Below are 19,828 nucleotides of genomic sequence, written 5' to 3'. Positions count from 1 at the left end.
AAACAATAATAAATTGGTCATTTTCAATCCACGACTGTTTGTGGGACATTGCTGTGCGCAATTGGCTGCCGCGTTCGCCCACAAATATGCAGTCAATTCACTTTACAATATATTCTGTGAAGCGCTTTGGGACGTCCTCCCGACGTGAAAAGCGCTATATCAAATGCAAGGATTATTATTATTATTATTATTATAAACACAGAGCATTCTATATCCACTCCTCTAATATTAACTTTTCTAAGATTCCCACAATTTTCTTCACAAACACTTCAGAGATGGTGTAATTACCAACAAATTGGCGTTGAATAAAATATCACAATATAAAGTCTCCCTACTTAATGTTGGTTACAAGCAAAGAATTAACAGCTTCAGCCAATCCAAAATCCATGGCTGATGTTGGAGTCAGACACCCCCCCCAACCCCTCCCACACACACACTTCCAAACCACCTTAATAAACTGGCCTTCAGTGACTGAGATGTTGCCAATTAGAATCCAAAAGTATTCCACAGTGTCAGTTATCCTCATTGCCTGGAGGGAAGCTTGCAACTCACTGAAAATGCCCCAGGGTTGCCTCAAGTATGTTCACAACTTGGCATTTGAAAGAAATCTCAAAAGTTGGCAAGCTGCTACAAATAAACCAACCTATGCCCTTTCAAGAGATAGCCAGCAAACATGAATAAATTGTGATTTGATAAAAAAAATCCTACTTCACTAATTTCACCATTATCTTCAGATCCCTGGCATACTCTATAAACTCCAACAGAAACTCAAATCCCTAGAGATACTACTCATGCTCTTTCAATCCCCCTCAAGCAGCCAAAGTCTGTGTTCTTAAAGCATGAGAAAAACAAAGTCATCAGAGATTCTCAGGTTACTTTGTTTTTTTCATGCTTTAAGAACATAAAGAGGAATGTAGTAAGATATGGAAACATGTGCTTTCCACCTCTGGTCTGGAAGAACTTAGCAGTGTCAGTTCATAACAATACACAAAAAGCTTCTCCCACTGAGGCTCCAATTCATATTTGTTGAATTTTTGGATGAGTTGTGACCTCAACTGCACACTTTTGTACCGGATAGTCCTACCTTGGAAGGAAGCCACAGCAGCCATAAAGAGCCAAAAGATTTGGTTAGATTCTGTATGATGCCAATTGCAATGATCCTATGCAATCGAGTACTATTTGATGATCAAATATTCACCTGAATAGCAGTGAACTGGTTATCCAGGACAGTTCATCCAAATTGCTTTGAACTGAATGTAAGAGAGAAATAAAATTATTTCTGAAGATTGTGAACTCAGTTTAATTAAAATGTGTTTCAGGCTTCAGTCCTGATGTCTTTTTTAAAAAAACACACAACAACAACAACATGCACGTATATAGCACCCTGCACACAGGGTAGCGTCTCAGAGCACTTAACAACACCCCCAAGCTTGGGGCAGGAAACGGGTGAAATTCAGTTTTTGGCTACCAGTAAAGGTTCAGTGATGATTGTGGATCGCTGGGTCTGGAATTGACAGCAAAACATATAATGCTCTTGCTTGAAATGATTGTTTTTTTTTGCTGTGTAGCTGTTTGTGTGCTTTTTATGGTGCTTTGTATTGTTTCCCAGGCAGCCAGTCAAGGAATGAAGCAGATTCACATGATATACAGCAGCACTGGGAGAAGTTGAATTCAACCTTTACTCAATCAAGCACAGGATGAATATCTCACGTGATCTACTCAAAAGAGAGTTTTCCTGTGGTCAGATCATCTGAGCCTCAAATTTATATGAGGAGCACAAAATATACCTTAAAAATCATTTTATGTAGATATAGCAATCAAGAACTTAATATGCCAGAAATTACACTGGTTAGACATAATGGATAGACTATTCCACTAATTTGGAATGCTTAACAAAGAAATTCTGCTAATGAAGTTTAATCTTTCTTTGAATGAAACAAGCACTTTCACTATCTATTAAACATCCTCTCAATTGTTCCTGTATTCTAATTAAAAATAGATACAGCACAGCCTCATCTTGTGGACACTTTAGCAACCAGGTGACTCAGTATTCAGACCACTTTTTCCATGATAGCCCAGTCTGCCTTGAATAGCACATTTCCATAGCATAAGTACATATTTTTATAATGAATCAAGACAGCATCATGATCTCAAGGACAATAATAATGTGCATAACCTTAAATAATACTATTCATGTAAAATAAAGTTTCAAAGCATTTAACAAATATATACTTGACCAAATAGACCAGATTAATTTTTTCAGGTGTACCAGACAAGACAACCGAAAATGACTAAAGGAGAAAAGGAACTGGGGGATGCTTGGGGAATCGGGTTTACATATATAGCCGAGTGGAGGAAAACTAAATAGCCTAAATGGCTCCCTTATAATGCGACCAAAGTTTACATGATCAAGTACCTTGGCCCCTATTTTTATGGCACTCTAATTGATTTTTATGCCAAGATTAAATCATGAAGAATATCTTGCATAACTGTTATAATAAAACTGATTGCTTCCACCCCCACACATCACAACACAAATAGACCCCAAAATATTTGTCCATCAAACAAATGATAGGTTAAAAGTGGCAAAGGTAATTTGTTGGTGATTTTGCTTAATTATATCAGTGGAACTGATATTATCGATATATTCATAAATCCCTCCGCCCGAATTTTTTTTGAAGATCATGCTCTTTCTTTACCATGAACTGATGTGACTGTTACTTTAATTAATTTGGTTTGGCAGCAGAATGCTTAACAATAACAAATTTACCAGTGGGGATGTGTCTGATATTTTGTGCAATAAACAGCATTGATTTGTATTTGAGAATAAACTACCCATCTGCTACATCTTGGGCATGTACCAAGGGGATGACTTTTAAGGGCATCGCTCGTAATTTATGGAGAATCTGGAGTGCAAAATCCATCATCCAATAATGATGCTGGGGTACAACAAAGTCTTTTATATGCTTAATAATTTCACCACAAAAACAAACAGAACGCTTCCAAGGAATGGCTACCATTTCAGACCACAAAGGTGATTGTTGCAGACTGTGATTACAGGAAATGTATTCAGGATCAGACGAAAAAGAATGGTCCCGAATATGGCTTTGAAGTTAATTTTTCAATTTTAAACCCCAGCAGAACAAAAACCTTGATGTACTGGGATTTTTTTTCCAGCCCTAAGCAACCCCTTCATTTCATCATAAATGCTTCAAGAAGTAGAGCTATATTAGAGTATGATTTTGCACAATGGGGTTACATTCACTGGAACATTGGCAAGGCTGAGAAAACAGAACTTGGATTCTAGATATAAGTTTATCGTAGTAATAAAAATGACTGCCAATAAATTAAGCAAAACATCACGATATATTATGTAATTTTCAACATTACATATACAGCAAACTCCTTCTAACTTAATCCTGGTTTAACTTGTCGCTATTAAAGTCATCACACTGTCAATATCCTGGCCACATTTATTTATATATTTATACATATGCCTAACTCGCCACTCCAGATAACTCGTCACTGAGTCCCTTTCCCTTGGAGTGACAATTTATCAGTAGTTTATGCAGTAATAATAATAGAATGAAGAAGAGTATTTTGTAACAATTAGCAGTATGCGTCTATGGCAGTTGATACAAAGGATTTTACACATTTAATAAAATGCATATTTTAAAACCATGATTTACTAATACTGTTAAAAAGGAAAGTAATGTCTGCTTTGCGTCCATTATTAGTTCATTTTACCTGTATTAATCACACTAGAGCAGGCTCTTTTAAATGTCATTCCCAAACTTTCCACAATCTATTTAACTGAAGATTAATGGGGACAATTTGCGGGGAACAAGTCCTTCCTGAAAAGGCCACGCCTCACCAGACTTCCAGTATATACTGATGTTAATTATGAATCCCCTCAACTTGACCTGCTGACAACTACAACCACCTGCTGTATAACACATTTACTAGCACAAGCCTGTAATTAATAGAACAATTGGAATGTCATATCTTAAGTATAGTACATGACTGCAGAGGATACCTTTTATTGGACAATCCACTAACCCTCAATCACAGAATCTAGTGAAATTTAAATACTTTTCGTTAGCTCAATGAAACATTCCAGGAAATAACTTGTACTACAGATGAAAGTGGGAAGAAATACAAATCAAATGAATGAAACGCATCTATGAAGGGAAGAATAAGGAAAGGCAGGTGACTAAATCTATGATACAGCACAATAATTACATTTTAAACGCAATTAATTTTAAACTGTTCTGATTGCTTAGCCACCAAATGCATTGTTGCTATCAATGTTATCCCGAGCACCACTCATGGATTGGATTTAATTGACATCCAGTTTGGTATTGACACTATGTTGCATTAGCATTGAAATTCGGGAGTCAATGATGTTGTGCAGAGTGCACATCATAATACATATTTTCCAAGACTTCCCCGATTGGTAACATCTGGATTTGCTACTTAGAAATAATTTTGTAAATGCCTTATATAAGACCCTTGCATTAAATTGTAGAACATTTTCCCAATGGCTCAGGAGGTAAAAGTGAAATTTGGGGCAGAAGCATCTTACAAAGACCAAAAAGATCCCAAGTCTGACTTGTGTTAAATTAATCACTCTCTCCTGGGGTGATAGTAAGGCAGACAGTTGGCCACAATGTTTCTTACATTGGCAAAGGGAAACAAACCCTCCTGATCTCCATCCAACAATCCATGCCACAATTGCAAGGATTGGATTAGTCCGTGTAACTGAACAGCAGGTATTGACAGACCTACTTGGCCAAGGTACTGGATAACTTTGTCTATCCACCCGAGCATGATTTACTGCTTTCAATAAAAGACGTAATCATTGCAAGAATGGCAAATGTGAGTGTTAGTGGGAGAATGCAGTGTACCATATAAAATGTGATTTTTCTTTATAATAATAATAACCCTTGTATTTGATATAGCTATCTTCACGTCTTCTAGACGTCTCAAAGCGTTTCACAGAATATAACACTTAGAAAAAAAATTCTGTGATAAAAAAGTACATTTTCTGATCTTATTAGAACAAATGTGTTAAAAGTTTGTCACATCATCTCAAAAATAGTCTGTTAGGTTTTTTTCTCTTTAATGAAAATCACTGCTTTCCAACAAAGTAGACATGTAAACATGGTGTACCATTTCAGTAAGGCAATTAACACCTAACTAGCATTTTAGGATATCATGTTAAAAATAGCTCATACCTCTATAATGTACATGTAGATTATTTACAGTTCTCAACATTTCTTGCACAGCTCAAACCCTAACAGGTAGCAGGTACAAAAACCTTAGTAAGCTCAGTAACAGCCTTTAAAAAATATCAGTGCGTGAGAGAGAAGAAATTCACCTCATTTGCTTGGGCTAGATTAAGCCCCAAATTCGGTCATGCATTTAATCTTACAAATCATTGGGATGTTGTCTGCACAACTTCAACTGAATTCAAAAACAAAAGAGTAGAACATAGGTGGTACAGATTGCATTTTTCTGAATTATTTATTGAAGTTTATCAATCAAGAGAAAAACAATCTTATTAGAACAAATGTGTTAAAAGTTTGTCACATCAACTCAAAAACATGAGTGAACTTGAATTATTTCAAAATCGGTTTTGTTTTGAGTAACTTGCCACCTAGGTACCAACTGAAACGTGATAATATATCTAAAAGTGGTCAACTGCTAATCTTCTATTATCGTACCAATAATGAGAGTGATCAGATATAGTTCAATAACTGTAAGAGACTGTGTTTATACAAGCTAAAAATAAATATGCCCCAAATAGTTCAAAAACACTTAGTTCATTAACATGAATATGAACACTAGGGAATGCGATGCTAAGATTTTTTTCTCTTCCATTAAAATACTTGTTCAACCTAGAGATAGTTAGGGGCAGAATTCTGGGTTAAAGCACAATTTAGGCAATAAGGGGCATATTTGTACAGCTTTGTTTTACTAAGTTATAAAGATTATTTGACAAATCATATGAATGCCAATGGGTAACTTTTATACAGCATTTATTATTTTGTGATGAGCAAAAGAGGAGATAATATGAAATAATAATTAATCCATTCAATGTTGCTTCCCTGGGGAATTTATACATAACATTAATCAAAGTTTTTGTATGATTAACAAAAATGCATTCCTTAAGTGCTCATTTTAAATGTATAGTGTCAGCACACATATTAAATGTAATAATTATTTGCAACAAAATGTTATACAAGTTCAAGTTCAAAAGGCATTACATTCTAATGAGTATTCTTTTGCTGTGCTTTAATCAAATAGCAATGTCCAGTTGTTGTAATAACAAACCAAAACAGCTCATATTTAAAGTACGCCAATATTTTACGTGTAATCCTTTAAATTGCCTTTACCAGCACACTTTTGGACACCTCTCCAAACAAGTTTTCAATAAAAAAATTTCCAACCAATTTAGCAAACTTTGTCAAGGATATAAATAATCCCAGTAGGTTCTGTCACTTACCTGTAGAATATTGCTGCCCAAATGCGTTTCAAACACTTCAATCGCCGTGGAACTTGGGCTCCTCCTGCGTTGGGCTCCTATAGCTAAATATAAAAAAAAACATTCTAAGATTTAATAATAACAATCCTTGCATTTGATATAGTGCCTTTTCACATCATAAAAAAGTTTCAAAATGCTTCACAGCTTTACTGTAAAGTAGGTACTGTGTATTTGTAGGCAAACGTGCACACATCAAAGTCCCCAAATTAACCATGAAGTGAATGACCAATTTCATCTGGGGTTGTTGGCCAGAACACAGGGAGAAACTCTTTTCAGAGGCAGTGCCTGAGACCTTTAACGAATAAAGGTCATTTTTTCACTTGGACCACAGTTTAGAAAACACCAATTAATGCATTACAGATAACTGAGCTTCCCATATCCACAAGGAATAAAGATGGTGTGTGGTACATTGAGTACAAGGAGGTACTATTTGGGGAGGACAAATTTGCAAGGCTATGGGGAGAGAGCAGGGGAGTGGGATTAATTAGGATATCTCTTTCAATAGCTGGCACAGACACAATGGGCCGAATGGCTTCCGTCTGTGCTGTATAATTCTATGACGTTTAGTAAAATTCAGCCAAAGAGAGAACTTCTATTGCTAAAAAGTTTGCCTGTATAAGAAAACAATTTGCATGCAAATTTGAGCCTCATCCCATTTTCTATTTTGGAATTGTAAGACAATAAAAATTAGGATCAAAAAAGCAAATCTAATCCAGATCGTGACCTCATCTATCTGTTGGCTCTGGATCAGATATAGTGATCCCTCTTGTCTACTTTTATAAAATGTGAGCCCTCAAAATATGATCAGACAGCAGGCGAACATGAGCCAACATACTTCCTTCAGCCTTGAAAATGGCAGCTCTCAAAGAGCCCAAGAAGCTCAAGTTGATGCTTAATTTGTTTTAAACTAAAAATCAATTTGACAGATTGCAGTATTAATGATTGGTAGGAATGCAAACTATTCCAGCCCAAGGCTAGTAGCTCCTTTAATATGTTAAAATGTGTCCCATTCAGATATTATGGTCAGGTTAAATTTGTGACTGAATGTCTTCCTTTATGACTAAAACATTCTTCATTGTTTTAACACCAATTTATATGACAAGCTAAACAGTTTCACACTTGTGGTTCATTTAGTGCATTTCATAAAGGCTACCTGAATGATTAATTCTATTTGGCAGTAAGAATAACATCAAGGAAGTTCATATACAAAATAGATGGTGACAAGATCATTATTTATTTATACAAAATAAATATTCAAGTATTTAGAAGTAACTTTTATTCTTCTAATTAAATGTTTCAGAATGTGGTCTTTAGAAACTAGAACTTTCAGCAAATACGGTACAATTTACCATACACACCGAGATTAAAAACGTTCAGCTAACACGAGAACATGAACTGTCCTTACATCCACATTATAAGCCTCATACCATTCCATTAATATTTTTTGGGAAAGACAAGGGTAAGCTTAATGGCTCCATAAATAAGTTTAATAGAAAGAAATGTCCAAACTGTTAAAGGCTTAGTAATGGAGCTAAGAGTAATAATGAGGTAAAGAAACAGACAGTTTCTCCATCTAAAACTGTAGATAAGAGATGATGGCTATTAATATGCTTAACTGAAGTGGTCGCTGAGTTTATACAGGAAATCAAAACATTAGAGAGAAATGCGTTTGATTTCTTTTCATCATTCCAAACCTGTTATTTTTATTGAAGTGTGATGTTTTTTGCAACACATTCCTATCTTACTGAAGTCAACGGTCTATATCGCTTTAGTTTTGAATAAAAGTGACTCGACGTGTAATATGACTGAGGTAGTTGACAGAACAAGAATTAGAACTTTGAATTCCATACTAAAGAAATAAAAAATTCTGTTATGATTCAAATTTAACTATTTTCTCCTTTCTTTTTAAGTTCAACTTTACTGTGCACTACTCAGCTAATTATTCAGCTAAAGAGTTTCACAATTCTCCCAACCCAGGGTCTTTTGCTCTCAATATTCTTTTCTGCAATCTATCTTCCTGAAGATATTGGAGGCTACCATACATTAATAGCCAAAATTATTAGCTTTTTCCTATGCCTTTGCAATAGAAAATCTCAAAAGGTTTATGATAACAATCCATGCAGGAAGTTAGTTCCATGGACATCAAACATTATCCACTATAACGCCAAACTGGTTATTCATCATGGAACTGACCTAGGCAGGAGGGTTTCAAAAATGAGGGAAGAGTTCCATTAAGTTTGTGAGCAGTCCCCATCACAGAACTCTTAGCTGAAAGGGCTCACAGGGCAGTAAACCAAAACAACAAGATTACATCTGTATAGTGCCTTTCACATTGGGAGGATGTCCCAAGGCGCTGGACAGAGTGCAGTATTTCAGACCCGAGCTGGGGTCAGGAGGGGAGAGGAAAGGGGAAGGGAGTGGCCGATGGCATGGTCGAAGAGGAGGGTCTTGAGGTGGGACTTGAAGGAGGCTAAGGAGGGGGTGAGACTGAGTGACTGGGGGATGGATTTCCAGAGGTTGGGGGCAGAGTGGCTGAAGGCTCTCCCGCCATTGGTGGGATGGGTGAGTCGGGGGACGTGGAGCAGGCCAGAGCCGGCTGAATGGAGGGAACGGTAGGGGGTTAGGAGGTCGCAGAGGTAGGGTGGGGCGAGGCCATGCAGGGCTTTGTATGTGAGGACCAGGATCTTGAACTGGATCCTCTGAAGGATAGGGAGCCAGTAAAGTCGGGCGAGAGTGGGGGAGATGGGGTCATGGAGTTTGGTGGAGGAGAGGACACGGGCTGCAGAGTTCTGGATTATCTGCAGCCTGTGGAGGGAGAAGTTGGGAAGGCCAACAAGCAGGGAGTTTGCATAGTTGAGCCTGGAGGTGATGAAAGCATGAACAAGAGTTTCAGTGGCCTGAGGGGTGAGGTAGTGGCAATGTTACGGAGGTGAGGGAAGGCGGAGCGGGTCATGGCTTGAATGTAGGGGAGAAGACTGTTGAGGGTCGAACAAGACACCTAGGTTCCTGACTGGCTTGGTGAGTTGTAGTGTGAAACCATGGAGGAGGATGTTGCCAGAGCTTGAGGTGTTGAGGCGCTGGCGCGAGCCAATCAGGAGGGCCTCAGACTTGTTCACATTCAACTGTAGGAAATTTGCCCTCATCCAGGACTTGATGTCCGACAGACAATCTGTCAGCACATTTGTAAATGCCTCTGGAAGAACCAAAGTGAGCAAATTTGGTTCTTGGAAAAACAAAGGCAATCACATGGTGTTGGTGTTCTCAAGCAGTTTCAAATGCAGCACTACTGAAAAGCTCAATATTACAGTACAATTGATGCACCTTAGATAATTATTGGCCCTAGGACACCTTGGTAAACTGAATACCAAGCTTCTACAGATTATTTTGCATCACTGCTGAATTCATTTCAATGGAAACTGTTGTGTATTCCAATATTTCAAACACTTTAGAAGGAAAAATTTATGATCCATCATCATACATCGTTAAACTGGGTAATTGAGAAAAAATATATTTTCTTGTCTCGAATGATTACCAATTTTCCATTCTGTAATTAAACTACTTGAAATTGTATCCTTGACACACTTGGCAATTCTTTTTGTGGTCAACTTCAACGCTGAAAAAATAATTCAGCTGTCATTCTTTTCTATATTGTACTTGATGGTCAATATGATAATTTAAAAGCCTCGTACATAACTGCAGTAGTTTCCTTTCAATATATTACTATTTAGATGAATATATAAAAAGGGACTGTTGGTGCGAATTTCTGGGTGTTAGTAATTTTACAGCTTGGCCTCCTTATAAAGGAAAAGTAATGCGGTACCCAAAACAGTCCTTCACATTAAATGCATTCAGGTTGGAAAGCCTAAGATTATTTCACTCTTTGCCCTCCTTTGTTTGTGTATGTCCTCTTACTTGTTCACCATCAAAGCATATTTTAACAAGGCTAGGCATGATTTTGTAGGTCTGAAATACTTTACATAAGTTACCTACTGTGATGGGTATAAGACCAGGTTCCAATGTGCACTGTCTAGCACAGTGCACATTGTATATTGTGTATATCTTATCAACTCATGAAGAGGAAATTGAGTAATGTGCTGACTTAATTGCACACGTCTCAGTGAAAGTTCCCCATCACTACCACTAAAGAACAGAGAGAGGGAACACTTGGGGACAGCACATATTCCAGTAAACAACATGCAGAGGATCAGGTTACCACAGGAGGAATATCACTCTTGGATATCAATTGGAAAATCATGGTAGTAACTAACTATTGAATGTCACAATTCGTTACATCTTTTCATCAGGAATGAATGATTGTGAACAAAAATATCTCAAATATATGCCTACAAATGAATAAACTAGCAAAGGAACCTTTTGATTCTTATTACCTGTGACAGCAGGAAAGGAAGTTAATAATTGGCAATTGCTACAGACCATCGGGGCAAAAAGGAAGAAATTGATATGGAATTATTCCAGCAAATAAGAAGTGCACAAGGGAAAAGGGAGGTTACTATTATGGGTGACTTTAATTACCGTGAGTTAAAATAGAATCAGTTTGAATCTTTCATGTAGATAAAGCAGGTTCGATTCTTCGAACAACATGTTATAGATGGGTGAAAGGGAACTACTAAGAGAAGCTTAAAATCCTAAATTTCAATAAAAATAAGGTTTCACTTTTCTTTAAAAATATGATCCCAAGTCATTCCTTTTTCAAACTCAGAAATAAATGTGGAAAAAGTAAAGAAACACACAAATACTGTGTGTTTAATGAAAGGAAAAATGGGCATGGGGCAAATAACAACAACAACTTGCATTTATTTAGCAAGCTTCATGCGGGGCAATATCTCCAAGCGCTTGAAAGTAATAGACACATAGTAAGATGTATGTTTATCAGGCAAAGTGTTCAAGGGCAAAGATCCTATAAAGACATGGGGGAGAAAGTGGAAGTTGACATATATGCAGCAACCTTTAAAACATCCAAATGGGTTTCATTATAGAAAACTTTGTTAATTATCCCCAATCTGGTAGATGGAGAAGTGAGAGAGGTTTGAAGCCACCTATGAAATTCACATTAAAAGTAGGGTTCTTGAATATTAAAGTATCAGGAACAGGTAGAATGCATCACAGAGTACAGTACTTAAATGAAAGCAAAAGTGGTGCTGTGACTGAAAAGAATATTACTCACTGGGCAAAAGAATGATACCACAAGCCTTGAATATACTTTACACTCCAATCTAAAATCAAGATCCTGGAAAATAACAAGTCTGTTAATTTTAACTATTTGGTTAGAAACATATTATGGTGAATTATACTATAAAATAAGCCATTCAAGATCATACAATAAGAGAAACTGCAATACACTAATTCTATGCTAACAAATGTAGAAAAAGCAAACCATGGCTAACAAACTGAAATTCTTTCATATATATCGATGGTGATGGATATTGGTAATTGGGTTAATAGTATATACCTCAACTCTGAGAAATATTCAGAAAATATTTAAAAGTCCTACTCATAGCAGACTTATGGCATGGTTAAAATCAAGGAGAAAGATTGTAAATGTTATAATGAATTGGAAAGATAATAGGAAACAGAAGGTAGTTATCAACTGGAATAGCTCTAATTGGGCAGCTGTAACCAGCCCTGTCCTCCAGGGATCAGGCCTAGTACCCCTGCTGTTCAAAAATATATTAATGACCTCAGTGAAGGTATGAAAGCACAAAGTCTAAGTTTGTTGTTTAGGCAAAAGAGTGAGCGATAACAAGCCTATTAATTTAAAATTCACAGACATGTTATTTCCCAGGATCATGATTTTAGATCGGAGTGTAAGCTATATTCCAGGCTTGTGGTATTTGGTTGGCAAATTATGATTTAGAGGATCACAAAGGTTTTCACAACTGGCAGATGTATAAGTTATTTAATGACAAAAAAGTAAGATAACTACTTGTGCTAAAAATTGCAATTAGAATTATACAATGAATGATAAATATTGAAGTAAAGTAATGAAGAAGGTAATTTGGGTGTAAGAGTGACCAGATGTTGAAAACATCATCACATTTGTAATATATTGAATACCAAATCAAAATTTTATACAAGTACTAATGGAGAATACAAGCCCAAATCAGATATCTTTTAGTTTAAAATTCCATTGCATAACTTATAATTTCAGAATGACAAAAATGTTGCACCTTATAAAGCCTGTTTATTTGAAACAATGCTGTCCTGAGAGCTACATCACATAGTTTCATTGCCTTGATCTAGTAGCAAACTGTTCACTTCACTATGAAGCATCACTTGCCAAAATCACTTCTATGCATTTCCATAGGTTTGGCACCATGAGGAAGGCGTGGACACCAAGCTTTGCCACTTTGTAGTATGCTTGTAATATCAAGGTTGAGAGGATTATCTTCTAGTCAGTGCAAACCACATTCAGGATATCCAGGCTGACTGATTAGAGCAGGCAATAAAACAGTTTTCTTCCAAAATAATTCAATTTTGAATATTGTGGCACATGGCTCCAATAGAACACAGTGTGCAATAAATCTAGGTGTGTGTACTTAATATAATGTACAATATATATTTTCACCTTTTTAAAATAACAGCATTGGTTACAATGCTAGGATTTAACGTCATAGTGTGAAATCTGAAACCAATTTTCAATGAATTATCTAATTTTTCCAGGTACTATTCAGTTGTAGGGCAATAGCTCTTATTGCCCGCTTAATACATCTGTTTGTTTGGGAATTTAACAACCCAAATAGCTGCCAAATTTCCATTTCTAGAGATTTTCAAGATGATGGGCAATGCTTCTTACAAGGTGAAGGTTTTTTATGTAACTACACAAGAGTTTTAAAGCTGCCACTACATTTATATTAGTCCCTACTAATACTGGATGAAAAAAAGAATGAAAGGTTTTATCCACTCACTTCCAAGGAAGAACCGCATGACCCACTCATTACTTTGTCATTCATGAGTTATTAAGCCTTCCTTGTAATATGTATTCTAGTTATCCCTTAAGGATCTTCAATATGTAGATGAATCTGTGCATTTCAGGTATAATTACACCATGCCATTTGCAATCATGGTAATATCTCAAATAGGGAGATAAACATTGTGAGAAATATATCACTTATTAATTACTGCTGAACTATTTTGAATGAAATCCCTAGATTTTTAAAAAATAAAATCAGACAGCTGGTGTTTTACACTGACCTTGTACTGATCAGAATGGCAAAAATTAATTGAGGGGAAAACTACAATGACCAGAACAGAATGTATAACAAATTCAATTTCAACGAAAAATATTTTTAATTCAACAGCAGTTGACAGGCAAACCCCAAGACAACTTTAGCATTAGATATGGTGACTGAATACTTGTGTTCATTATCAATTTTATAACTCTAAGACCTCATGTTTCATTGCTGCCAGTACAAATAGATTTCAACTTTGAAGTGCCTGTGGGCCACACCATCGTCAGATATAGAAAACTTTCATACCTGGCTGGATGGCAAGTCGTTGCGGGAAAACCACTAGCACTTCATCATTTGTGACAGGATGATTACCAACAATATAGCTGAGCCTCCCACTAACCACCATGTATGCAAAAGCTTGGAAAATGTCACCATTTTTGTCACCAAATAGCATAAATAAGAAGAACCACATGTCAGATACATTGCTATAAAGTCGAGATTTAATTTATTTTCCAACAATATCCCTGATGTTTGACAGCATTAAAAGAGTTCTTGAGCCCAATCTTTCAACAACATCAGAAAGTTGCCACTGCATCCAGGCCAAGAAGCTAAATTATGCACCAAGATTTATGTTTTCCCCATCCAAGATTCATTTTTGCCAAAAGCATTTCTGTATTTTTTTTAAGTTCTAAATTATCTTAGTGTACCATCCCTAGGTGCGTCTTTTATTTAGTCCCAAACATTTAAATGGATTGACAAAACAACACTGAGACAAAATGGCCTGAGGTGATTTTAAAGTTAACAGACTTTGTCCCACCAGAGCTCATTACAGTGAATTTTATAACTGCCTACTCTGTACTTAATTTTCAGAGCTTAGCCAACCATTATTGGAGAGTCCCAGCATTAAGTATAATTAATGATACCATAAAAGCAGTAGATGGCTGCTGAACATACTCAAGCATCAATAGTAAACACATTCTCACTTTCCTTTCAGGTCAACATTTGCATTTCTTATTCAAATAAATATCCTGAAACTGGAAGCTTCTTAATTTTTCAAACCATCTTTTTTTAAAAAAATTCTGTTAATATACTAGTAAGAGACATCTTGTATGAAAGTATGAAAGAAGTAAAAATATTTATCAGTCTCTGCAGACATGATTGAAGGCTAGCAGATTTTAGACTTGTTCATCCTGTAAAAAACATTGAACGTCAAAGTTCTGTGCAAGTGAACATGGCATTTAAAACGGGTAGTAAATCTGTTACACAATCAGGACGAACACCACAAATAAAGGGCAAAGAGTTTGGACCTAAACTCGTAAATCTTAAAAATGGAATCTTCACCCATGAAAAAAATATATAGCTGTGATTCAATTTTAAAAATTCTTCTACACTACTAGTTACACAATGTTCTCCTAGGGATACATAATACAAACGTTGAGTCTGACCCCTCCCAGGCCACAATGAAAACTGAGGTTGTTGAGATTTATTTTCTTGTATAATGTATGATTTAAGTGCTCCGAGATGCTACCCGCTTGATGGACACTATATAAATGGAAGTTGCTGTTGATGATTAGAGTAATGCCATACTGATTTCACCCATTGTGNAAAAAAACTTGGACAATGATTCGACTGAAAATAATGGGGGTGGGGTGAGAGAAGACACATCTCCTAACTTTCTTCCCAATTCCCAAGATACAAAACATTCTTAGTTAAAGTAGGCTCATTAAATATTTAACCTTCAGTGCAAAAATGACAGGCAATTGTCATTGGAAACTATTAACTTGTGCAATTTGAACCTGCTGATCACACAACACAGCTGTACACAGATCAGTTGCTACCACCGCAACATAAATAAAACCATGAACAGTGTCATTGATCAACTGAGGTACTGCAACATAAATAAAGCCAGGGACCTGTGATGTGCCCATCTTTTCCCATCAACAGTCTGGAGGCATAAACTTGATACGTTTCTCTCCTTTGGCCCAAAATACTGTTGAAATGGCAATTGAGTTAATGCATAGAATTCCGTAGGTCTTTGTTTTGACATAAAAAAAACATGCAGGAAAAACTAATCTCATTTAACTGCTTGCTTTGATCCCAATGTTATTTTCTCTCTCCCCACTCTCTGGAACTCCATCACAGAATCCCTTTGTCGCAACTTTTCTCTCACCTCCTTTAAAGTCAGTCTTAAGACATTCTTCTTCTTCTTTGACCACACATTTGGTAGTCAGTCTTCCCATCCCCACCTCCTTGTCCCCCACCCCTCCCAGATCCTCAATGATAATTCGAAAAGTATATTGGATGTATGAAGATAAACATACCCAAAACGACTCACTGCTGAATTCTCTTTCCTACATTGACTAACAAAAGACTTCACAGGACACTTTCATACAACACGCACACAGGCTCTCTCACTGGAATGGACAAATGGCCTCCATTCCTGCAGTTCTGCCGTGCCCAAGGCGCTGGACTTTTACAGCTGTGACATCTGTCATATGTCTATACTAATAATGGGAACACTAACCTTTCTCCTCATGTTGTCTTTCTCTCTAGGCACGTTTTGGGGTATATTGTTTCAACGTCTTAAACTTCTGAAGGTGTCATGATTTTTCTTGACAAAGAAATGTGAGCAAAATATTTTGTGCTGTGTTAGAAAATTCCTTTTGCTATTGCCTAGCTGTGTTTATTACCCATCATTGTTTATTCACAAATAAATGTCGCTCCATAGCAACATTTAAAATGCTTTATGACTAAGCAATCAAACTTTATAATATAATTCACATGTCGTTTCTAAAATTAGTAATTGTGCTGTGGACATGTGTCTTATCCCTATCAATTCCACCCATCACACCTATGCTGATGCTAGTTTCTCCACTGGAACCATCTACTTGAATCCTAATTCTCTGCTTTTTCTCCACATCGTTTTATATTATCCTCTTCATATGGTTCATAAATCTTCAGTATTGTTTGTGTTGTGTTCTTAAATTTGTGCCTTTACATATCCAATTTGTTGGTTTTATGCAAGGGCACTCCAATGTGAAAATTTTACAGTTTCATCTGGTTATTTTCCAGAAGCCATAATGCTTGTATAATGCAGTGAAAGCAAACAACAATAGTTTCCAAAGGATCTATTTTCATGAGTTGACTTGGTTTATGGAATGTTCTAAAAGAAATGTTTGACATAATATTGTGCTCTAAAATTCACAAACCAAATCATTCACATCATTCAACCAAATCTCATTTTGTGACCTTAAGAAACTCAGTCCTTACAGTAATGCAAAGCATAACTTCAACATTCACATGCAGNAAAAAATGTGATGGATATTTTTGGCTGCTTTCCATGAGCATAATAATATTACTTGTCCTCAGTCTGGTTTAAACAAATAAAGACGAAAGTCACTTTTAAGTACTGGTTCCCATACGTTTATCCATCTGGTAGAGCAAGCAGTCAGTACACAGAAATTAATCACATTTTAGAATATGTTCACATATTGAGAAAGAATCTAACTTATATCTTGATTAAAATCAACAACCTGTTTTCTATACACTTTCCAGCCTTTCAACTCAAAACTCATAGGTTATGCTTCTAATGCTAGCCTTTGTTTATTAATGTCATGAAGTGTCATCTTTGCTCAGCTGGTGAGGTTTGAATATGAGCTGCTAGCCTGGGCTGTCACTTTAGCGCAATTTTGGTGGGGGGAATGCTGCATTGTCAGAGATGTTAAACCAAGGTATATTTTCCTGTCCTGAAGTGTTAGTTAAAAATTCTATCACGCTATTCAAAAAGAGAAGGTAATTTCTCTTGGTGTTGGGTCGACAATCCTCCAACTTAGTTCGCCGTTAACAGGCTTGCTGTGTTCAAAATGGCTGTCACGTTTGCCTATAAAAGACAGCCAATACACCTAATGATAATTACTGTAAAGTGCTTCAAGATATTTGAGGCACAAGACATTATAAAAGTACAAGTTCTTTTCTATGGTGCAACTAGTTATTAAAGAACATTAGAAAACAATTCATTAGAAAATGGATGTCCTGGGAGCATTCAGTAGCTCATACGGTAGAGCGCTCTGAGATTTACACAAACTGTGTTTATACTGATGGATATGAATAAGTAACTGTTCGTAAAACCATCTCCTCCAGCAGTGAGGCTCCGGCACAGTGCTTGAGCCACTGTTTATGCTCATGCTTGCTGGCAAATATCTGCCCAAATCACTGCAATTCACTGCCAAACATACAGTGTAAATACAGCATTGAAAAGGATCAGTTTGGCACTATAATTTATACATGATTATCTGTTGTTCCACATTTTAAAACATATGACCTTTATAACAGAACATGCAATTCACTGAGAGAAATATTATTGGTTCAAGTCAATAACTCAAGTTGAAGGTTAAAAATAGTTTTACATTGTTCTTTATGGTACTATTTCTTGTCTTGCACATCATCTTGCTTATGGCTTTATGCCCTTCTTTCAAGCCGGCTTGTGTCTGCAACTGGACCCAAGAAATTATGAACATTGTATAGGTGATTTAACCTGAAAACCTCCTATCTTCTTGCGGAAAAAACAACATCCCATGAATATCTTTCTTTCCATCTCTCCCTTTCTATCCAACTGAATGTGGGTGCTCACTATGCACAAAAAGGCTGACATTAACACGTCCTAATTGCAATTGAATGATATAGAAAGACTTCACCAGGCAGGGTCACCAGTCATTATTATTCCAACATCAACTATGTAAATAAACATTACATGAAATAAGGGTGGTCAATGTGAAGTTCAACTTATTCTGCATTAACATCAAACACACTATGATGAAAGGACATAGATGTTAAGCTGTGTTGTATGGAAAAAAGTTACAGCCCCATCTGCCCAACTAATGAGCAAGATGAACCATTTGCTACAAATGTGCTGTCCCATCATCTGCTATGGTTTCATGAGCAGAAGGTCTGTCACTGGCAGCACTAAATTGTTCCAATGGAATTAATGAACCATCATTTCTGATTGACATCATATATCCCAAGAGGTAAACAAATCTAAAAGAGTGAAATGTTTCCTTTGTGCGTCAATTGATGCTCAAAGAAGTATACTCAACAAAGTTATACATGTCATTACAAAGATCACTTATTTTATCTAATTTTGTCTGCTTTAAAAATAAACTACCTTCATTTTCTGTATAACCTCACAAATCCCCTTTAATCAGTAGACTGTGAGCCATAATCAAAACAAATGAGCACTGGGATATGTATGACTCTGTAACAGACTGCCTAATAACCTTTTGGCTTTTAGCCTTTGGCATATTTTCACTGCTAAATACTGCTTTTGATAAAGGCATTCAGCTGCACGAGTAAACACAGCACTCTATTTTAACAAAATTGAAAAAATCTCTCTATCATCATTATTTTTCTACTATTTATATGATAAAACATTTGCAATAAATATTGCAAAATACTTAACCTTGAATGTTCTTGCCAAAACTGTTTTAGCAATGTTGACTGATCCATTTGTTATAGAATCTCACGTTTCTCATAATGCTGAAGTGGAGTCATGAAACAGTGAAGTTACCAAATTGTAACAGTAACTTTGTCCCAAATTGAGAAACAGTGCAACAATTGTTTTTCCTTATTTTAATAGTAATCAACTAGTAATTCTTAAAGTCAATTAAAACAGCAGCCAATTGCAGTTGTGTATTTTTATGAAATATAATCAAAACAAATGAGATTTACAAAGCGTGAATTACAGAGGCCTCCCTTTGAAGGCATTATGACACTTCACATACATATAGTTTTGCTACAGTCAGCAGCATCCAATTCGCAGTATTTTAATACTGTACTAAAGTGGCACTGAACTAAGAAACCCAATCATTACATTGCTGCAATAACCAGTTAAGCACCAAAACAAGAGGATAATGAGGCACTTGACCCTGATTAGTCACATTGAGGAGATCTCACCTCTGGAGCTGCTGAGAAATTGTTGTCTGTTTCTCAAGACAACAAGAAAGGCAGTAAGGTTGCTCACACCAATCTGATTTGAACATCATTGATGTGCTGAATAGTTTCATATTGAAAAAAAATGTCTAAAACCACGGATACC

General features: G+C 36.3%; 1 protein-coding gene across 1 annotated transcript in view; it reads right to left on the bottom strand.

The window, feature by feature from the left end:
- LOC103178557 (neuronal PAS domain-containing protein 3) overlaps positions 1-19,828 on the bottom strand; it is a 328,481-nt gene that overhangs the window by 180,069 nt on the left and 128,584 nt on the right. Inside the window, exon 4 of the mRNA XM_007893378.2 lies at positions 6,509-6,591. Within this exon, the coding sequence (XP_007891569.1) occupies positions 6,509-6,591 (83 nt within the window). The remainder of the gene's footprint in view (positions 1-6,508; positions 6,592-19,828) is intronic.

This window comes from Callorhinchus milii, unplaced genomic scaffold (assembly GCF_018977255.1).
Source record: "Callorhinchus milii isolate IMCB2004 unplaced genomic scaffold, IMCB_Cmil_1.0 Scaffold9, whole genome shotgun sequence".
NCBI lineage: Eukaryota > Metazoa > Chordata > Chondrichthyes > Chimaeriformes > Callorhinchidae > Callorhinchus > Callorhinchus milii.
This window is presented reverse-complemented; position numbering and strand designations above follow the sequence as displayed.